The 24,200-nt window shown below is 34.6% G+C and overlaps 1 protein-coding gene across 2 annotated transcripts in view; it reads right to left on the reverse strand.

The window, feature by feature from the left end:
• Nucleotides 1-5,610: 5,610 nt before the first annotated feature.
• The window catches only part of CDH7 (cadherin 7), a 200,029-nt gene continuing 181,439 nt past the window's right edge, over nucleotides 5,611-24,200 (reverse strand). For both annotated transcript variants that reach the window (XM_069099585.1, XM_069099586.1), the window contains exons 11-12: nucleotides 22,679-22,930; nucleotides 5,611-6,185 (exon numbers count right to left, since the gene is read on the reverse strand). In XM_069099585.1, coding sequence (XP_068955686.1) covers nucleotides 5,692-6,185; nucleotides 22,679-22,930 — 746 coding nt within the window. In that variant the 3' untranslated portion in view covers nucleotides 5,611-5,691. The remainder of the gene's footprint in view (nucleotides 6,186-22,678; nucleotides 22,931-24,200) is intronic.

Consider the following 24,200-nt stretch of genomic DNA (forward strand, 5'->3'; position numbering starts at 1 on the left):
GGTAATATTCATTTTATAACTGAAAATTGTATGGTTAGCTTTTGAACTCTTCTGACTGATCAACCATATACATTTTCATAATATTTTAAAAGGGCATGTACCTACTTAGTTCATGCATGGAACTGGCTTATTATTATTATTTTTTGCTACCCACTTTAAAATTCTATGCATATATTCTTTCTATATCTGGAATGCAAATTGCTTGTGCCTTCCTTAACAGATTCTTGACTCAAGTCAGAAATAATTAAGATCATAGGATTTAGAGCTGGGAAGGACTTTAATCATCTAGTCCAACCTTTTCACTTTAAAGAGTAAGAAAAAAAAAAACTGAGGCCAACCAACATGACTTTTGTAGGTTCCACTGGTAGCAAGTGATAGATCCAACATTTGAACACATTGTCTTACTCCAAAATCAATGGTTGTTTCACTCCACCACAGGGCCTACACCAAATGTGACCTTTCATGATGCTTTGCTGTCATGTTTCACATAATACCCATAAAGACAAAGCTTCATGAATTATAAAAAGTGAAAGTTTAAGGCAAATCCCCGTATACTTTGTTCTTAAAAAGCTTTTGCTTAACATATCAAAAATATCAAGATAATTGAAATAAATACAGTTTGGGAATCATAGCTATTTTGCTTTCTTCAGATGCATTAAAAACTCTAGCCAGCTTGGCAGTCAGTCACATGGCCAGTTGCCACAGACATCTCAGGATTCAGCAATCACTATTAGATTGTTGAGCTTATTTGACCTGATCCCATGAATATTTTCATGTACTATTCAGTATCATCCTGGAACTACAAGCCAGGAGAGAAAATCTAGGCATCTGTCACTACAATAAAACATATTGGGAATTAAGCACTGGGGTGAAGTTATATTTTTTTTCATTTACCTTAATATTTATCTTTTCTTTTCATCCTAAGGTGAGTCTTAAAATACCTACTATATCCTACATTATAGCCACCCCCCCACCCCAGCACTTTTTCCTGATTATAGTCTCACTTCCTTCCCTCTCTCTCAGAATTTTGGGGTCATTAATTGCTATCCACACAGCCAGTCAACCTTGATAAAAAAAATAATCACTTCTCTAAAAATTTCCACATTGGTACATGACATATTAAATAGAATAGATTTTACAGTCCATATGCAAAAGTTGGCTTATTTGCAAATCTGCTTTTAGCTCTGACAGCCTTCAGTTCTAGTAGACTGTCCTCTCTACTAACTAGTATGCTGAACCTTCCCAAGTATAGTTCAGATATTGAACCACGGCTAAAATTCAATGATATCAATAAAAGAAACTTTGCCTTATTTAAGAAGTTAAAAATAATCAATAAAAACTTTTTATTGAGTTAACAGGTGCATTTAAAGCCAGTATTAATAAAAACAATATTCTTGTCAAAAAAATTTTGAAAGTGTTTAATTCAATTATTTTTAACTCAGTAATTTTTTCAAAGCTATATTTACATCTCATTTAAGATTTCTCCAAACTTAGGCACATCCCAACTGCTCATTTTCAAATGCAATTGTTTATGCATATGAAACTCAACAAATACACTATATGCACATTTTATAAAATATATACAGTGCTCATGAGAATATTTAAAGTTTTTTCCATTTAACTATAAAATAGTATGATATTCTATGAAGTGAGTGTTTCAAAATGTGCCTACAAAATAAATGTCAATGAAAGAAAGGTGACTGGATACATAGAGTGAACTTTCAATCCATAAATAGGCAGAAGAGCAGACGCCCTGATAGGTGTATGTAGGTAGTTAAGGATCCATGGCATTCTCTTTTGTCATTGCCCTGTATTTCAAGTTGAACGCTCCAAACCAAAACCAGAGCTCTCCCCTCTTTCCTTTGGACACTCAGCTATCAGGTTCTTTAATCACACTCTTCATTACCTTTGCTCATCAGAGATCTAGTGGTCCAGAAATGAGCCTGGCAAGCTGACTCAAATATCGAATTATTCGTTTTCTTGGGAGTATTCTTTTGGGGTTCTTGACTTTGAATTGTACCTTCTCTGACTACAATTAACCTGGTCATAGCAGTTGAGAACGAATTTAATTCATATCAATGGATCAAGAGACATTTTTCAGAGCCTGCTATGTGTTAGCGTCAGATCCCATGAAACAAAACAGAAGCAAGTCAAATAAGATAGACATATGAACATTCTATTTTGTGCCATAAAAAGATATAGAAAAATATCTATATGTACATATCAAGTATAATTTTAAATTTATTAAATATTTTCAGTTTTTGTATTTATAAATATCTAGATATCTACATGTAGATATCTTTATAGAAATAGCTACATATACAAGTGTGTGTATGTATATGTACAGGTTTGCAACTAATCTGCAGAAAGTTGCCTGTGGCACCAGAGTCACACAGCTCTAGTATGAATCAGAGGCAGGAACTGAACCCAAATTATCTGGGCACTGAGGCAAACTCTCTATCCACTATGCAATACTGTCTGTGAGATCTATCCATATCTAGAGGGAGAGAGAGAGAGAGATGTGAACTGGTATTACACACATGTGTGCATACATATATGCATGTGTACATGTGTGTATAAATATTCACACACATGTATAAGGGTATGTTCTTGCATAATGACACATGTACTCGTGTGTGCATATACATGTGTTAATGTAACTATATTATTATATAAACATATTGCCTCCCTGAGCCAATATATATATATATATGTGTGTATATACATATATACGTAAAACATTGTATAATTTCTCAGAATGGAGTGATGACCCTGCTTTGTGGATGTGGAGAAAAGTATTTAGAAGGAAATCTCTGGCCCCTTTGCCCCCTGCCACACTGAAATTTTTCCTATCACTTCTAGTATTTTCATATTCTCAAACAAGATAATGTAGGCTGCAGTTCGTCAAGCACTATGCGGATGTCAGCCCTATTTTTATTATTAGTGAGAATGAGTAAATTTCTGGAACTTACTGCTGTAATATCTGAATTAGCAGAAATTTAAATACCAGGGGAGATGTTTTAATACAGATACATCGCTACTGTTGTAAGTTAGTTACTATGTTCTCCATAACCAATGACTCCTTTCTTGGTTCAGGGTAAAAGTTACTTTCTCTACTTATGAACTTTCCAGATAATCTTACATATCATTCATTATATTAGTGTCTGCAAGAAAAGGAAAAAAAAAACCTAAAACAATTACAATGAACTTTTTCTTTTACAAAGATAATTTGCTTACACCTGTGACATTATTCAGTTTAAGGAATTTCCTTCCACCCTTCCCCCCACCCCCCCAAAAAAGTGGCCCTATACGCAGCCCATGTATTCAAGACAGCAGAAGTTTCAGGACTCCATTCAGGTCATCAAGTATCAATAGTTTCATGGAAGAATTTCAGAGCACTAAATAAATTAGAGTTGATTTCTCCAATTCTATTATGATCGTATAAGTAGGGGGGAAAGCGTGAGAAAATTTATATTCTTATTAAATGGAGGAAAAGCAAGATGAATGATATTCTTTTTCTATAATGTACTCACAATTCCATTTAGTGAGAGGTGTAACAATCAGCAATTTTGACACCATAATCCACATGTACTAAAATATTTTATCTTCCTGAAAACAAGAGGATTATTATAAAACTGTTTTCTCAGCACCTGGATGATTTAACACCTATATAATTCCTGCAGCACATTTTGCTTTTATTGAATGGGGTAAGCTTCATTTTTCCCTCATTTTTATTGAAAATCTTACATGTTTGACTAAAAGTCATGAGTATCTTTCAATTCCATTATGAAATCATATGTGTGTATGTATATATGTATGTATACACACGTATTCTTTGATACAAATTGTAGCAGATCTAATGACTCATGAAATGACTATCTTGTAAAACTACCAAAATTAAAGAAATTTTCAGATAATTAAATTTGTTGAATTGTTTATTTTGATGAAGCTGAAGGCCACTTTCACATACTTCATTTATAATGTTGGGCTGCAAAAATTACACTCTTTCATTTTCTCTCATGTGTACTTGGCATATTTATATTTCATATAGAAAGAAGCTCTTTTAGAACACCACTTTTTACACAGTGCCCACTATCTGCAGATTTATCAGTAACTCAACTACAAACTTTTTTAAAATAAAGGGAGAAGAAAAAAAATCCTTAATTGATTATATGCATCATAAACTAGTATTAAACCATGAAAGCTCATAGGTATAAATATTATTGGAATCATAAAAAATTCATCTTATTCTAAGAAATCCTATTTCAAAATTATACAGTATTTTTGACTGTCTGCAATTACCCTCCTCATTTTGGCTCCCAGACCAGTATAGAAATTATGCATTGTGAAGTTAATTCCTCGGGGAACTTACTTATTTGCATCAGGATTGAAAGATGGATTCTGAAGTTAATATTATTACATTTTTTTAACATAGGAAAGAAATGTCTAACAGTCTTTCATTGAAGTGCTTCAACAGCAAAGCTGGGTGGCGCTAGGGAGAACAAGTTCTTTTAAGTCTTAGGAGCATAGAGAACTTATGACAAATTCCCTCTTCCATCCAAGGTACTCCACATTCCCTCTGTAGTCTTCTTTCCAAAATACAAGATACAAATACTTTATTCAAATGCTTCAGGCATCCTAATGGCTCAGAAGAACAACTGTGTGTCCTTGTATCCGTGTTCCTCTCTGAGACATGAACGACTATGGGGCTCAATTGCTTTACTGTAATTTCTCCATTTCTATGCTTCATTTCCTTCATGTAGCTGAGACTGGAGAAAAATCAGCATGTTCTGATGAGTTTAATACTGTGAGGCAGTAAAATGGACCTGAATTTTGTGGAGATTGGGCTCCAAAATAAATATAACACCATGTGTCAAATTAAAAAAAAAAAGATAAATTCTCCTGTACAAATCAGAAGAGATAATAAAAATCGAATAGACAGCAACTTTTCCCCTATACCTACACAGGCCTCTGAGGATGATTTTTAATTTTGAGAAATTTGTCCCCCCAGTTCTTATTTTGAGCATTTCATAAATTATTTTTTTGCAAGATAATGCTATAACTTTTTCTTTTTTCTTAAGTATAAATTATATTGACATATTCTAAAGGGTTTTGTGTGTTTTGGTGGGGTGAGTAGACTGAGGCAACGAGTCAGCTAGGCATTTGCAAATATTTCTGGTCATTTCTGCTTTAGTCAAAAGCAATACAATTCTGCTAGATGCCACATGCCAGTAAGCTGCAGATATCAACCTAAAAGATTTGGTATAAAGAACTAAGACTTCTTAGAATGGCACCACATTTGTTCTTTCATTCATCATATCAGAGAGAGAAACTTTCCATCTAGACATAGTGGTACTGGGAAGGCATTTACAGGGTTATCACTGGCTCATCAAGGTCACAGTGCACTACTGACTCAGAGAGGTTAGTTGCCTTTGCAGGTATATAAGGGTTGCTATCTATTCGAATATATCTGAGCATCTCATTTTATCAAAATGCCTTCAAATGCTCAGCATCTGTGGTCAGTGCAGTCCCTAGGACAAGTCTAATGAAGATATGCTTCACCAAGGCAAAAACCTAAACGGTTAAAAATGGAGAAATATTTACACTGTCTTTAAGTCCAATAAGTAGAGTTTGTGTTCTTTTTTGTTTGTTTTGTTTCTCTTCAGTGCATTTCCTACTAAGGTCCCAAGGCTATGAGTATAAGCCATCCTGGCCAGTTCCATACATATCTGCAAGTCTTTTAAAGCGAGGCCCCCAGTCACTGAGATAATCATAATTCTGATCAGAGTTTGAGCTGATGGAATCTAAAGAACTGAGTGACTCTGCTACTGAACCATTTCCCTCAAAGGCATATGTCTGCAGAGAGTCATAAGGCGGAGCACAGGGATCTATATCAGCTTCTTTTAATCTTTCCCAAATGAATTCCCTAAAAATGACGTTATCAGGGATACTTTTAAAGGTTGGTCGACTTAAGAACTGAATCTCTGGTGTCACATCCCTTCGGGTCTTGGTATCTCGGATGACATTCAGGTTCCTCAGAGCAGCCATGTCAAAAGCCTCTGTGTCCTCTTCACCACCGCCTTCATCATCGTACCGGACAATATTTTCTCTAATATCTCTCTCCTCATCAAAAATCAACGGTTCTTTTTTCCGTCTTCTCATTGTGACAATCATAAGGACCAACACTGAAACACAGAATAGCAAAGGTGGAAAGGTTTAAAACAAACTCTAAAAATGCTTTATTCATCAGCGGCATGAGCCCTACAAAACTGGTCCATAAAGGTCCCCTTCTTTATGTTAAAGAGAATTTGTCACCTACAATGTGGAATTTCATTTTAATAGGTGGTTCTAAACTACTAAAATGGTTTTAAAAGATAATGCTTTTATACATCAAGAAAATTTTTCCCATACCTGTACTGGATTGATTTCTCCCTCTTTAATGTTATATCCAACAGTATTTGACAGCAGAAATTTGAGGATTTGTTAAGAATGAACATAACAGTCTTACATCCATAAAATAAAAAGGTCTTTTTTTTTAACTACTTAGTTGCTTACAAGGTAAAATCACATTTGTAAATGTTCTATGTATAGTTTAATAACTGCAGTTTGAGAGTGAACTGAATTATAGTATTTAGTCTTAGACTCTTTGATGAAACACTGATTCCTTGACTGTGAAGTTCTCAGTTAAATACAGATCAGAATTTGGCCTATACTCACAGATTAAAAGCATCCATATACTAGATTATGCTTCATTTTAATGTATGGAATACTTGGTACTTATGAATTTTGCCCAGAGAGAGAACATCTAAGACTACGAAGTTTTCAGGAACAGTCAATGATAGATTTAACAAATTTATAACCCTACTGAGTTTAGGGATTTTTCTTCAACAATATTAAAATGAGTACTTCAGTGATTAACAAGGAAGGCATGCAAAAGAGGTCAGTACCAGTTTGATATAAATTACAGTTTAAATAGTTGCGTTGTGTAATATATGTTTTTGATATGAAAGGAGGTCACTAAAAAGGACAGGCCAAGTCTCTTCGGCAGAAAACACAGAAACAACAAAAAGCACATGAATTGTAAAAGGTGTAAGTTCCTTGACTTCTTGAAAACCTCTGAAATAGGACAGAAATTAAGCACCATGTTTTGAAGCTTTTGGGGGGGGGGGCGGGGACAAATACAAAGAAAAATAAATTGATTTTCTTTCACTGGCTATCCAATGCATAGCTAGTGATCCATCTACACTGTTGCACTATGAAAACGAATTATTGCTACATCAGTCTAAAATGTACAGGACTTACAAACATAAGACCTAAAAATATAATCAAAAATGGTTTGTTTTATGATACATTAGTCCGAGAAAACTTTACGAGCCAATTTTGAACAATGAGGACTTTCACATTTAAGTATCTATGTAGTCGGTTTGCCCTTTGAAATCAGTGTTATAGATGTGGAATTACAATCTAAAGTGAATATGTAGAATGAAAACCCAAAACTGGTAGCATTTTTTACAGATCAGATATGTATGTATTTTATTGCACATAAAATGAAAAGTTTTAATGATCTAGTAGAATTCAGCAAATATTTATGATTAACCTACTCCAATAAATTCTGTATATTATTTTGATATTTTTCTTTGTTTCAAAATACCTATAGTAAGACCTCCAGTTTGTTAGATGACACTTTATCGAGGAGCTACAGAAAAATATGGAAGAGAAATCATGTTGTATGAAAAAGCCTTGTGTGGTTACCACTGAATAAGGATAACAGATCCACTGAAATGGTGAAATAATGCACTTGTTTATTTTCTTGTTTAAGCACAATAAAGATATGATTGGTTATCTAACTATCATTTTTTAGCATTATAGAGGTAGTAGAAAAACTAAGCACTTCCCTTTAAGGCCTTTCCATCTTTCCAGGTGTTATGCTAGTCTCCTAGCCAAAATTTTGATTGACAGGCCTTGGCTGAGTTCTTCATCTACTGGGACTACACAGTGCTCTGAAACCTCAGTGATTCCTTTACTTTGTTTCTTCTCTTCTTCTAACTAGGCATCTATCTACTAAGTAGTTCTTTCCTTCTTAAAGCCCACTGAATCATACTCTTGCTTGTTAGCACTATGGGCACTTCACTCCAACAGCAATCCAGTAATTTTAAATTCTGCACCATAATCTATGTGTCCCTATTCATCTATACTGGTGCCATTGCAACTGATGCCTTACAAAATATTGCATCCCATTATGACAAACTATGATAACCCTATTTTACCAAGAATGTTTAGTTAAGATTTTCCTAAGTCATCATCAAATAGGAGAATCTCTACCTAAATTAGGGAAGCTTCAAAAAGAAAATGAGTTGATAGATGTTAGGCAAAGAGAATATAGGTTAGATGGAAAAAGCTAAGTGGATAGAATGACTAAAGGGAAAATGGAAGCATGTAGGCAAGGGAAAAGGAAGACTTTGGTAGAAAGTATATTTTTATAATATGCTAAGTGTGTGTCATGTATAATGGTTAGAGGATGTAATGAGAGAAAGGAGGAGACTAGCTACTAGAAGTAAAATTGGGTAGATCAAAATGAGATCTGGAAGTTGAGAGTTGTAGGCAAAAGTTAAATTCTCATCACATGCCCCAAATGATTTCAGACAAAGAATTCAAAGTCATATGAAAAGATGGTCTAAATCACTATTGATTAGAAAAATTCAAATTAAAACAGTTGTAAGGTACCATCTCATACCTATAAGATTGGATAATCTGACAGAAAAGGAAAATGATTAATGTTGGAGATGTGAGAAAATTGACACACTAATGCACTGTTAGTGGAATTGTAAACTGATCCAACCATTCTGGAAAGTAATTTGGAACTATGTCCAAACAGCTACAAATCTGTGTGTTCCCTTAGACCCAGCAATATCATTAGCAAGTATGTATCCCAAAGAAATTTTTTAAAAAAAGGAAAAACATCTATTTGTACAAAAACTTTTATAGTAGCTCTTTTGGTAGTCAATTAGGGAACAGCTGAATAAATTGTGGTATATAATTTGAATGGAATACTATTGTGCTTTAAGAAATGATAAGCAGGATGCTTTCAGAAAATCCTGGAAAGACTTACATGAACTGATACAGAGTAAAAGTGAGCAGAACTATGAGCACATTGTACACAGAAACAGCAATACTATATGATGATCAACTGTGAATGACTTAGCTATACTCAGCAATACAATGATTCAAGACAATTCCAGAGGGCTCATGATGAAAAATACTATGAAGTTCCAGAGAAAGAACTGCTGGAGGCAGAATGCAGATTGAAACATAGTTTTTAAATTGTGTTTTTGGTCTGTGTTTTCTTTTACATGATCAATAAGGAAATATGTTTTGCATGATTGCACATGTATAACCTACATCAAATGGCTTGCTGTCTTAGGGAAGGGTAAAGAGAGGGAGGTCGAAAATTTGAAACTCAGAATTTTTTTTTAAATCTAAATGTTAATTGCTTTTATATATCATTGGGAAAAAAATAAAATGTTAAAAAAAGATTCTCAACACATGGATTAAAGAGAAAAGGTAGGCAAGACTAGGCAAATGATTGAGAAAGGAGACAAAGGCTGCCTTGGAATGGGTGTGAGTGGGGGTGATAGTAAGAAGGTAGTCACCACATTTGACCACACAACTCTAGTGTGATTTAAATAAATGCCCTGGTTCCTAACAGAATATTGAAGATTTTCTTTTTCTTCCATGTCAGAGGATTATGTATTATTGTGTGATAAGCTACCATTTCTATTCTTTATTCAAATGGAGATATATTTCCACACTACTATAGTTATTAAAGCCTTCCCTTTGAAACATAAGTACTCACTAACAAGTAAAAAATAGGAAATTTATCAATGGGTGGGTCTGCCTACAGGTGAAAGAAAATTTAAGGTAAAATTAATACTTTGTAAGACATGTCTTGACTATCTCACACTTGGTTTGAAGCTAAGGAATATGTGAAGTCTTTTAGCAGGTTAGACAATTTATCATTTCAATGACTTAAGAGAATATTAATTTCTAACCACTTGTGCAAGTATAAGAAATATATTTTAACCTTTATGTAGTACATGGGTGGGGAACAACTTCCTCAAGGCCACATGTGATAATCTAGGTCCTCCAGTGCAGACTGAATCCAAACTTCATAGAACAAATACCCTTAGTAAAAGAATTTGTTCTGTAAAACTTGAACTCATGGGGTGGCCAGGTAGCAGAGTGAGTAAGAGCACTGGCCCCAGTGTCGGGATAACCTGGGGAATCGAATCCGGGCTCAGACACTTAGCACTACACCCAGAAACCTGGCCGTGTAACCTTGAGCAAGTTACTTAACCTCAATTGCTTAAAAAAAAAAACAAAGTAAAAAAACTTGAACTCAGTCAAAAGACCATACCCAAGGACCTATAAGGCCACATGTGGCCTCAAAGCTACTGGTTCCCCACCCCAATATTGTAGACCAAGTATTAAATGTTCTGCAGGGACTGGAGATAATTCCTGTATTAAAAGGAATATATTCTTTGAAAAGAAGTTATTATTATATACATTTTTAAAAGCCTGCTATATATTGAAATGTTTCCTTTCACATACCACTGTAATACTAAAGTGCTAGTTCTGAATACAGTTGAAGTAGTAGTTGTGAAGCAGTACAAAATACTGACATTAGGAAAGTTGGTGCCCTTAACTAAGACATCTTAGTTTGGGAGGGTTCAGATACTATGTATTTGTAGTTATGAGACAAGTTGGAAATATGGGTAACCTTGGCAAGTAATTAATATCTCTTGGTCTCAATTAATTCACTGGTAAAATAAAGTGGAGGGCAGCCAGGTGGCACAGAGGAAGTCTCTGTGTGAGCCTGGGTAAGTCACTTAATGTTTGAATCCATTCCTCATTTGTAAAATGAACTGGAGAAGGAAATGGCAAATCACTCTGCTATCTTTACCAGGAAAACCCCATGAACAGCATGATCCACTCAGCTGCGAGGCATTAGATACAACTAACAACCCACCTCCTCTATTTTTAGTGGGCAGCTATGTGACACAAAAGCAGTTGCTAGAAAGTATTGACACGACATTTGTCTCCCTGGAATTTCTGCTGGCCCTCGTTTTGTCTTCTGGACTGATATAAAATAATCTTATCCCCTTTAACAGATGATAGTCCTTCAGACATACAAGGGCATGTATGATTTTTCCTTCCTCATGTTTCTACTTCGCAGGCTTCACTTTTAAAATCCCTCAGATGCTCTCCATATGGCATGTTTTCCAGATGTCTTACTATTCTGTCATTCTTCTTTCCATGTGCCCATATTTGTAACTGTTCTTCTTAAAAGGCAAAACTGATCAAATTACTAGAAAAATATAGACTGACCAAGGCTCAGCACAATGCTTCTCTTTCCAGTGATAATGCTTTATGTTTTCATAGAACTTTTCCTCCTCCTTCTCTCTCTGCTTTATTCCCTTTTACACACAAATATATACTAAATATTCCCTATATCACATGTTTATATATGCACATACAGCATTAGGAAGGAATTATATTACAACCTATTACATCAAACTTCTCATTCCTATTCAGATTGTAGCCAATTAAAACCCCATCTTTTTCACCCGCTTCTGTCAAGTCAGATTATTTCCCTGTCCTGTATTTATACAATTGAGTTTTTGAATTTGCTTGTAGAACTTTACATTTGTCCCTATCAAATTTACACCATTGGTTTGCAACCTACTGAAATAATTATGAGTCCTAATTCGGACAATGTGACGTGAGCATGCCTAGTCAAACAAAAATCGGTCTTTCTCTTATATTTCTACCTTTCAGATAGTTTCCCTTAAACAGTAGGAATAATGAATTTTTACAGAAGTTCTTATTTAAGAAAAAGATTCAAGAATATTAGAAAAATCTTGTAATTTTTCAGTAAAGATGCGCTGTTTATTACCAAGTGATATATTGAATAACAATACTTATGATAAAAGCTGTGATTACTGTGTGAGGTATTAACTGAAAAACAAATTACACTGAATGTTACTGAATAATTTCAAAGTAGCTGTATTAAAAGTAGGCTTTCAATAATTTAGTTTTTTACCATATATAAATGGCTTACAATGGTCATTCATCTTGGTGTCTCTTACATGCATAACTCAACATACTTTGAATTTTTAATTTCAGATTCTGCCAAGTTACGTTGGCAAAAATTTTATTAAATGAATACTGAACTTAATATTTTAATCTGTTAGAGAGTCAGTGCCTCATGACTGATTTTTAAAAAGGGGAGTTAGGGTCAGGGAATGGAAATAACCCTGATTAGAGGATCTTTCAAATTCCTTTCTGGACATATATTGTGATAGTGTTTTTTTTTGTTTGTTTGTTTTGCTTTTTAAGTAAAAGAAACTAAATATTTTTGAAAAGTAAAAACCAGTTAGTACATTCTCAGCAAGAGAGTAGTTGTTTCAAGTAATTATTTATTCTAATAGGATGATCTTTTCTTCTAGTAATCAGGGAAGTCAAAAATATTTTAGTTATGATTTTAACAATCACTGTAACGTACTGCAGAAGAGATCTATCTTAATACTACTAATTGATTCTTGGGTTTATATTCACCATGAGTCAAATCATATATAACTTGTAATATATTGCTTAAAGCAAAATACTAAGATAATTATGATGGTTTTAATTGAAATTAATGATAATTCAAGCTGGATAATTGCCCTAAGATGAATAAAATTAATAAAACGAGTGGCTTAATTTTTTGGATAAATTACTTAATGTTGAGAGAAATTTCAAATTCATGCATTCATTAAGAATCAACTATATGTTAAGCATTATACTAAATACTGAGGGAGATGCACAGATAAGGCAGAGTCCCATTATTCATAGTCTGTCACCTTTGGGAGTAAATAAAATACACAAATAAGTATAAGGCAAAATAAAATATCATGGATTGAGAGTGACAAATAGAAAACATTAATTGGGGTCAGGGAAGGGAAGATGGTGGGATGTGACTGTATGGATTATAGTCAACTATACATGAAGTAGGATGGATTAAACATCATTCCTGTGACTTGCTTATATTATGCTTGACAATTTTGGCAAATAGAATATTTCATTTTCAGTTGTAATTGGCACAGTCTCATATCTCTTACCTCTAGCCTAAACCCAGCTCTAAATCAGTGGTCTCCATATTAAAGTGTATAAGTTGATACATTAGGGTATTGCATGACAGTATTAATTTTTTGTTTTTAATCTAAATTTTTAAAAGCTTTATTCTTAATTGACACATAGATTGTAATTGGCACTCTCAGTCACTATGTTGAATAACAATGAGTCATGTAAGGTAGGCAAGATAACCTGAGAAAAGACCCAGAGTTAAACATGAAGGGGTTGACAGTTTTACTTGTTTGTTTACTTCCAACATATTGAAGTTTATTTGTGTGCAGTTAAATGGACTTAGTAATTTTATTACCTAGTCTTAACAACCCTCACAACATTGACAAGTAGTTTAAAAATATCTTAAAGAAATCATGAGCTGAAGATGATACAAATAATTTGTGTACAGATAACTAATAAGAAAGTGGCAGAGTTGACAGTTCTCTTACTCTTGGTATGAACTCTGTCAGCCACATTACATGGTGAAACAATTACTAATGACAAATGACAAGAAGGATGCAAAAAACTGAAATCACTGCATCAAAAGGAATATTTGAAATATATATTCCCGTCTATTATCCTTAATTATGCACCTTTCCAAATTATGTACCAAATATCTAGTATGTCCTGGGATAATAGCAAATTATTGTACGAAGCCATCATGATTAGCAAAACATTTAAAAACTCATACTTTTTTGCTGAAAATGATGAAAATTTGTCTCTATACTCGAGAAATTTGGAAGCAAAAATTTAAACCTTTTGAAAACCTCTCTAAACAAAATGTTCAATGATTTTTTAACTCCTTGCGTTAAGCATCTAAAAATACACACCTTGCAAGACCAATTGAATAGCATCAGGGAAGACAGAAATTTGGTAGCTGAATTTAAGCAAAAACCATTGTATAATACTGGATGTAATTAGAAAATGATTATCAGGCAAAGTGAAGTGAACAGAACCAGGAGAACATTGTACAAAGTAACTGCGACATTGTGCAATGATCAATATTATAATTGACTTAGCTTTTATCAGCAATATAATGATCCTAGACAATTCCTAAAGACTTATGGTGGAAAATGCTATCTATCCACATACAGAGAAAGAAATTATGGAGTCTGAATGTAGACCAAAGCATACTATTTTCACTTTATTTTTTTGTGGTTTTCTTTTGCATTTTTCAAACTGCATTTTTTTTCAAACTTTCTTTTTTAACAACATAACTAATATAGAAATAGGTTTTACATGATTGCACACACATACATACACACACATACATAAATAAAACCTATGTCAAATTGCTTACTGTTTTAGGGAGGGGGAGTGGGAAGGGAGGCAGGGTGAAAATTTAGAACTCAAAATTTTATAAAAAAATGAATGTTAAAAATATCTTTACATGTATTGGAAAAAATAAAATACTATTTAGGAAAAGAAAAAAAATAGCAAGAGAAAAAGGAAACTACTCTCACAATTTAGTAAGTGCAGCTCCTTTTGGATATACATATTAAAATGCAGCATTGAAATTAACTTAGAACTAGACTTAATTTAAAATCAGACCTTAGAATTGCTGCATCATAATATGTTAAACAGATTTTCAAAAATAATGAGGCATACTAACTTTCCTCACTAAAATTACTAATAGCAGCAAAAAGTTTATACCATTCAATACAATACATTTATTTAAAGATTATTTTATTTCATCTTTATCCTGTTTAATGTCTTATGCATGTTTCTCAAAAATTTTTTACATGATGATCTTAAAAACATAGAGCACTTCTCCAAAGCTCCAAGCTAGCATTTCCAACTGCCACTTAATTATTTTGACCTGGATGTTGCAGTACTTCAGTCTCGTAAAAGACAACTCAATTTCTCAATCAAATCTCCTCTTCTTTCCCACTTGGCACTTTGACACAACCATCCTCCCTCCCAATCACTCAGACTTGAAACTTGGAAGTCATCTTTGATTCTTCTCCCTCTTTCACTACTTAGTCAATCACTAGTTCCATCTCTTAAATCTCTTCCTTTCTCGGTTCTACTACTATTGCAGTATTTACCCTCCTCATTGCTTTTTGCTTAGATTATTACAATGGCTCCCTAAATAGTCTTGCTGCCTTAGTTTTTCTTTCCCTGAAATCTTACATATTGTTGCAAAAACAATCCTGTGAAAGGATAGCTCTGATCACATTACCCCTTTTTCAAAAACCTTCTGCTGCTCAAACCTCTTCCGTGAACCCTTATCGGCTTTCCTCTCCACCCCCAATCTGACTACTTACCTACTTAATACACATGTGTAATTACACTATGATGTAAGCTTCATAAAGACAGGGAATGTACCTTATTCCTTTTTATCCCTCATAAGAACAAATGTATTTCATTGTAAATATCCCTGTACTTCCAAGAATTTGTGGTTTTGTCTTTACAGGTTCCTTCCTTCCATCATGACTTCTATACATCTTAGCAGATGGCCAGCAGGAGTGGCGACTGCTTCCCCAATTCATCCAACTGACTAAGCTGGTGAAGAGCCTCTGAATTTAGCTAACTGGGGCCTCATGTGCCTACATCTTTAGGACCTATTCCAAAGGCTTTCCAGCAGTGTAGGAAGTGTTAGACCTTGCACTCTGTTGGCCTAGGTTTCACCCTGAGTGGAGAAACTGCAAAAAAGTAGGTATTTAATAAATACTTGTTGAATATATTTAAAAAAGGGATCCAAGTTAATGGAATTGTAATCTAAATAAGTGTAAGTTTTGATTAATTTTATGAGGCCTTCTTAATGGTGGAAATTTTAGAGAATTTAGAAATTCAGAAAAATTGGAAATTAAACAACAAAACAAAATTACCAAAGCAAAATGGAAACTTTCACAATACGCCTCCCTAATAAAACAACCAGGAGATTTTCACTTGGTGGCTCAGTTAGTAATTTTAATAAGGAACAGAGATGGTAGGAACTATCTTGATCTCGAACCAGTCAAGTTATAGCTCCACTAAACTAAATGAAAAAAATAAAGCACCTAGCATCTGCTAACATGTGTCACCTATAGGCAGCTACCAATCCCCACTGTCCAAATAGGTCTCTGAGTATAGGAAATAGAAATTAACATGTTTTGTAAAGAACTCTCCAGTTACCCTTTTTTGAAGGAGGAAAACATATGTTACCATTAACTACTAGAGTCGATTCATTTTTTTTTTCCATTGGGAACTTGGTATGTCAGACCAAGCGACAGACTTCTTTACATTTCTATGACTTAAACATTTACAATTAGAATCAAGAATCCTCAAAATGAAACCATTATTTTTCCTCTAAGGTAAGCTTATTTTATTTATGGAATGTTTATTAGACACTTGGCTCAAGTAAGGAGCATTTCATACATAAAAACATAACAATTAAACATACTCGTGAATTATGGCAGTAATTCATACTGTTCATCAGCTGATGGATGAAGAAGACAAGAGGAAAGATACTGTCATCATTTAAGGAAGAACATCTGACAGCTAGTGGTCCAGCTGGTCACCTGAAAAGGAATGGAGGCATATGGATTCCCCTAAGCAGCAGCATGCTTCTGAGCAAGCCTTATTAGATTTGGATTTCTGAAGCAGGAATAGACTATTACATATTGTATCTGAATACTGCCATTGGACCTCAACTGCTTTGCTCAATGCCCAAATTAGAGAGGAAAAAGGCTTTATAACAACTCAGTCACTGCTTTAAGGTGGAAAATCCTTCTTTGAATCAAGCAAAAAATAATCTTACAGAAACTTTATTTGAACCCATGTGCAATCTGAAACATTAAAAATGTTTTTAAATGAAAGAGCTAAAAATTTCTTATTCCTTGTTCATTTTCTCCCAAGAAATGATTACCTATGAGCCACTGAAGCTATTGCTTTTCAGATATGTTGAAAATTTATAATTCTGTAAAGCAGTTTGAGTCTTATGGGAAATTAACCCCATAAATCAGTATTCAGTATTAATCATGGCCAAAAGAATATGAGGTTATACATGTGTTGGTAATTTTAGGGAATGTAATTTATATTTCAGAGAAGGGTGACTAAAGTACCTTACTCTTTTATATATAAAGTAGTTATAATCTTCCATAAGAAAAACAAATGTAAAGTATCAAATTTCATCCTAAAGAAGAAGTATCATAAGTAGAGGTATTTTTTCAAGTCATAAACAGTACAAAGTAGGGGTCTAATTTGTTAATTACTAAATATAAGGTCATAATTGAACTAGCTGTTATTGCCTTTCTAGAACTATCAACACTTTGCATGTGTGTCTCCTTTCTTAGTTATGGATTCCTAGCTATTAGGGAAAGAAAAACTTCAAATTGATATAGTCAACTGTTATATCAGGAGGCAGAGCCTAGGGGCTGGATATTATTAAAAGCTGGTTTCCATTATAATTTAACCATTCCAAAGGTATTTCCCTGCCTTACTCCTATCATGCACAAACAACAACAAAAAATGTAATTTCTCCCCAGGAATCCTGCATATATTAATACGCTACCTGTGTGACTTTGGATGGGTCACTTAATCTTTCTTGGGCTTAGTATCTTATCTAGCAAATGAAAGAGTTGGATTCAGTAATCAAAGGTACCTTTCAGCTCCAAAGCTTCTTGAGACCTTGTGATCTCCCTTTTTCATAATACACACAGCTTAAGACAAACCTTCTGAAGTTTGGAGACCAGGCGAGGAAAAGCCAGGAAGATAAAATAACCAATTAAAAAATCCCTTTGCATTACAATGCATTTAGGAGCTTTGTTGAAACAACCCTGATCTTTATTTTGTGCCTATTTGCTTTCTATGAAATGTATTCCACCAATGTTGCAAATTCATTCCTGGTTATCTATTTATTCATTCAATAAACCTTTAATAGGCACCTACTAGGTGTCAGGAACTATGCTAAGCACAGTCCAAAAGCAAACTTGCTAGTCTTTATAGATTATTAGCATCCTTGGATTTTCTGATATTGTCTTTCATATCATTTCAATCCCTGCTCAGAAGACACTGATTAGAAATAACTGACCATAAGCTCCTCAACACATCCATAGTTACCTTCTGAACATATATTTAGGAGTGGCAAGGCAAAGGATGTGGAGGGCAAATAGTGATTCCTCCTTCAAGGGAGCTTAATTTATCTGGCAGTTCTTCACATATGCACATATTTTCTATTATCTGTATATATGCTTCCTATAAAATTGTAAACTACTTGAGGGAAAGAATATGTGCTGTTCAAAATATTTTTCTTCAATGAACAAAGGATTGAAACATTTATCAGAGAATAATGGATTTAGACCTGAAAAGGTCTTTAAAGTTTACCTAGTCCAACCCCCTAATTTTAAGTAAGCTGAGTCAAATTAAAATGACCTGCCCAACAATCATCCAGATATTCAGTAGGGCCAAGATTTGAACCAGGATGCCAGAGAGATTAAATGCTCCTTTCACTACAAAATATTCACTACTTTTTTAAATGCTCCATTAGCTTATGTAGAAATCATGGGCAAACAAATCAAAAAGCATATGATGGATTTAGGTACTATACAAAATGTATCAGAAATCAAATAGTCGAGTATAGACAAGAAAAGGGTCTTAGAAATATAAAAACTGTGACTTAGGATACTCAGGTAAGGAGTTATTTCCATACAGAAAAAAAAACATCAATACTGATTTGATGTTTTCATGACAAATTAATTTGTCATAATAAATAATAATAAGGATAATACTATGTTCCTGTTATTGTGCTAAATGCTTCACACATATGCCATTTGACGCTCACAAACACCCTGGGCCATATATATTTGAACTCAGGTCATTCTGACTCCAAGCCCAGCACTTTACCAACTGGGCCACCCATGTGCCTGTATATTTCCTTTCACACCCATCAAAATTACAGATAATCCAAAGGACAACAGAAAGATATATGATAAAAGTAAGGTGACTCTGGCATACTAAGATGATGTGTGAGGAAGAGGAAAGGCAAAAACATTTATTAAGTGACTTCTATGCTATGTAAGGTGCTAATAAGCACTTTACAAATTTTTTTTTCATTTGTTTCTCACAGCCACCCCGTAAAGCAATGCTGTTATACTTATTTTATAGTTGAGGAAACTGAGGCAGACAGCTTAAGTGACTAGCACAGTAACTATCTCAGTCTGGATTTGAACTCAGGTCCAATTGATTCCAAACCTTGCACTCTATCCATTATGCCAATTAGCTGCTCATGTACCATAGCATGAAGGCTGACTGGAATAAAAGACAATCTCATGGCCCTTTAGCCATAGTGAGGGATCAATCAACCAAAAAGCATTTATCTTACTATATGCCAGGCACTGCACTAGATAGCAGAAATAAGAGAGAGACAGAAGGGGGGAAGGGAAGAAAAAAGTTCTTTCAAAAAGTTTATATTTTACTGATGAAGAAACAAATATATAAATAGCTACACAATATATAAAAATTCAAGATAATTGTGGGAAATGGGCGATTAAGTGTCTTGTCTGAGGAACAGCAAGAAGGCAGTGTAACTGGCTAGCCCAGAGTACATGAGGAAGGTAAATGAAAATAATAAGCCTAGAGAGGTCGTTTGGAGCCAAATTTTGAAGAGCAGTAAGTGCCAAAAAGAGAGTTTGTACATGAGCCACTGAAATTCCTGAGCAGGGCAGTTGCATGGTTAGAACTATGCTTAGACATATCAGTTTGGCAGCTGTGAGATTAGAGTGGGGGGAGATGAAGCAGGGAGATCAATTCAGAAGTTACTCCAATAGTCTAGGTAAAAGCTGAAGGCCTTACTCAGGGTGGTGACTGTGTCAATGAAGAGAATGGAATGCATGGGAAATAGGCCATGGCAAAAGAATAGACCTGGGATACGATTTCACGTAAAGTCTGAAAGAGAGTCAAGGATGACTGTAATTGCGAACCTTGAAATGTCCAGTACTTTTAACTGATCTAGGGGAGTTTGGGAGAGGGACAGGTTTTTGGGGGTGGGGGGAATAAAAATAATGAATTCTGTTGAATTTGAGAAGCCTGCAAGACATCCAATTTATTGGCAATGTGACACTTAAGAACAGGAAACAGATAAGGGCTTAACTCCTGGTTTTTGAGTGTGTTGTAAACAGCTTTTGTAGGACTACTGACAAAGACCCTTTCCCAATAGCAATATTTCTTTTTCAGCCAAAAAGTAATATTCTTTTTCAAGTTCATGCTTTCATATGAACTTGATACTCTATGGGTAACTAGAGACCCCATCAATTCTCTTTTCTTTACAATTAAACTTTCAATGAATCAGCTCCATGGTCTGTGGAAGTTTGGGCTTTAATTCCTGAAACTAAGAAGAATATTCACATCAATTTCTTAGGTGTAGCAAAGATAAATCCAGATAGACTTGGTAAACCAAATGCTCAACAAGAGAAGCTATCCCATCCAAATGGCCTAATTTCATGTGTGGGGTATCTAACTCATTTACGAATGCAGTAAACGTACATGAGCTGGTACTGATTTAAATTTATCATTTAAAAAATTCTGAACATAAGTACATTGAAATAGACATAGCAGAATACAAAAAGTGTGATTATGGGAATAAAATGAAGATATTGGGGAAAGGAGAGATCTTATAATGATTGTTTTTTAAGAACTCAAGTAAGATGCATAGAGGGACATTGGTTCATTGGGAAAGTCTTGGAAAGGGTAATGACTAAGACTTTTAGTGAGTTATCTTTGATAAGATGGCAAAGATAAAGGAGGGAAGCAAAATTTAAGTGTCTGAAGTTGAATTTACATGTCAGACACCACCATCTTCTGATTGAGTCATACTATTTGGAAACATTTAGAAAGTAAAACTGGATGAAAGATATGGGATTTTTAAAGTGAATGAACAAATTGGAGGGTTCTTAATAATTTGAAATATATTTAAATAAATATGAAAGCACTTTTTAAATGTAAAGCACTATGAATATGTATATACATATTTTCATCATTTAAAGTTTCTTGTCATCTTGTTTTTGATTAACCTAAAAGTGATTTTTCAAAAATAATGTATATGGTAAAATTATGTCACTGGTTAGAACTAAGACTAAAATCCTACAGCTAGATATCTTATAGCTGAATTAAAAGAACAAAGATTATAAGTTGAATTTGCCTCCGCTATTTATTATTACTTTGTGACTATGGTTAAATTTTATAATCTCCAAATCACAGGCTGACCCAATCCATGGAAAATACTATAAAATCTTTATCTGGGAAATGTAGATTGAGTTGATGTGAGATATAGTCAATTCTATTTACCTGATTTTTGTTTTTATTTCTTACCAAGGACTTCTTAAAAGTTTTGATTCAAAGGGAGGAAAAACCCATAACAAAACAAAAAAAAACTAGATTCAACCCCGAATCTTTGTCTTCTTAATTCAGAGAACCTGTGATTTAGATTTTCATCACTTCATTTTTTTCAATTTAATTACATTCTGTTCTACTCTTACTCAGAATGACCACAATTTGATTTTAATTCAAACACAACTTTAAATTTGAAATGCTTATATTTACTTGAGAACTTCTGAAGCTTTATATGTGTGAAATTTTAGGAAATTATTTTCCTTTTTATGTTTGTTTTGCTTGAGCCATAGGATACCACTTTAATTTTGCATTTTTATGGCTTCTTTGTGATCCGAGTTTTTTTTAATCAGTAATTAAGAGACAAAGGAAGATAATTATGTTCACATGCAGGAAACTAGATCAAGGTCTATTCCATATCCTCCCACATTTCTCTACCTTTGTTAGGGTCATTTACATACTGGAATGGATTAGCCATAAATTAAATGGATAATTTGTTGGGATACTCCATCCTCCAACTATACTGATTAATTGAGTTACCTGTTATATTGTTTAACAATTACTACTGTACTTAGTGAATTTCTGGATCAAGTTGACAATTGGCTAAAATATGTCTCCTGCTTTGTCTTCAATTCCATGACTATTCCATTTATGCTATTAATTAAATCCTAAAATAAAAGAACACCATGTAAAAGATACTCTGGATTTTCTCATTAATTTACAACAGTTGCAACTGCTAGCATTTGAATAAACTTTACTGATCAGAGAATACTTTTAAGGAACTTTGAAAGGAAAAATGAAATGGTGGGCTCTCAGTGGGCAGATAAGGCATATAGAGTAATCTGAAAATAAACAGCTGTGAGAAGTTTAAAAACACCCTTTTAAAAAGTCATTTTAAAATGTGAACCATTTATCTTCAACTGTTTTGTAAGATGCAATTGATATAATTCCTCATGAGTTTTACTTTTAATATGCCACTGGAGGCTGCTTAACTTTGATATAATTTATCTAAATTTGATGTGCCCAAACAATTAACTTTGTGTTTCTTAGTGATATAAAACACCACTTAGTGTAATATTCATGTTAATTCCCTAAGTAAAACTCAAAGTAAATAGTATGGAACATAGCCAAGTACCAACATTTGTGCTCTTGTCCTTGCTCTGTCTACTGTGCTAGGAAAAGGAAAATGGGTAATACCTCTGGTACCTACCTAATAATGTCAAGACACAGGCAAGGATTGCTATAAGGGCTCCCGTGCTAAGTCCTGCTGGTAAAATGTATGCCTCTGCATTACACGTTTGAGCTATGCCATCTGCATCACAGTCACACACTCGGATGGTGAGCGTGTTGGTACTGCTAAGGGAAGGAGAACCACTGTCCACGATGAAAATTGGCAGATAGTAAACAGACTGTTCTTGTCTCCGGAATCCATTTCTCCTGGTGAGTACTGAGGCAGTGTTATCTAGGATTAAGAAAGAGATAAGTATAAGGCATGATGTTTGGTGGAATACTTTATAAACCAAAATAGTCTTTCTCTTGAAACTCTTGATTAACTTTGTGCTATATTCTGTTTTTTAACTGGACCACCTTCTATGGAGATGTTGTCTCTTGAGTTCTTTGGATTCCAGTATCCCCTTCAAATTTGTTTTTTTAAAGACTTGAGAGATATACTTCTTTTATCAGTTAGACTTCCACAGCAATCACTGTGGAAGAAATCTAAAACACTTTATTTACTCATTTATGATTCTTAAAAATTATTAGGTGGAGACAGAGGCAAGATGACAGAGTAGAAGCACAAAGTTGGTGTGAGCTCCTGCTCTAATCACTTCAAATACATGTAAAAAAATTACTCTAAACAAAACTTTAGAGCTACAGAACACACAAAGTGAAAGAGAGAAACAAATCTCCTGCTGAAGGAAAACCAGCAGGCTGACAGGAAGGGCAAAGCTCATTGAGCTGGGAGCTGAGCACACTATCCCTTAAGCCACATGGTTCTGGCCCCAGAGTGGCCCCAACTAGCCATGGCCTGAGCAGACTTCAGGAGAGTGAATCACCAGCTGCTGTGGTGCTTTCCAGACTTCTCAACACATAAACGCCAAAGATAAAGTAAAAGGTCAGTGTGGAATTCGGTTGGAAAAGGGGGGACTGAAGAGCATGGTCCAGCCCCTGCACCCCGACCCCCCCCCCCCCGGTAAGAAGCAGCAAAGATGTGGCTGCCTCAGGAGGCCCTGGCCTGCAAATCTTAAAGGGATCAAGTGTGATAGTAATGGAATATAAAGATTCCCCTGTATTGGCTTGGTTTTCAAATTGATTGTGTTAAAACCCAGAGCTTGTTAATCCCACCTGTGGGATGGACTTGTTGATGTGAAAAGAAAGTCCTGAACTGGGAAGGAGCTGGTGACGTAGATTTGGAGAGACAAGAGAGAGGCAGAAGAACTTTTTGGCAGAGAGAGAGACTGAGAGGATTGCTGGGGGCCACTTTGAATTGCCCTGGACTTTTGAGACCTGCCCCCTGAGCTGCCAAGGACTGAGGAGACATGGCTGTTTTGCTGGTACTTTGTCTGTCTGTTCTGATGTTGTTTTGCCAGATTTGTCCACTGGTGAAAGACAGTCTTTTTGTTGAAGAAGTTCTGGAACCTGGCTGTTGGCTAAGAGATCCTGAGACTGTCCTGCAGACAGAGAGTGAATACTGTCCACTGGTGAAGGACAGTGCTGTTGTTGCAGGGGTCTGG

This window comes from Petaurus breviceps, unplaced genomic scaffold, assembly GCF_028583685.1.
Source record: "Petaurus breviceps papuanus isolate PSGF00001 unplaced genomic scaffold, PetGlider_PUasm1.0 38, whole genome shotgun sequence".
In the NCBI taxonomy this organism is placed as follows: domain Eukaryota; kingdom Metazoa; phylum Chordata; class Mammalia; order Diprotodontia; family Petauridae; genus Petaurus; species Petaurus breviceps.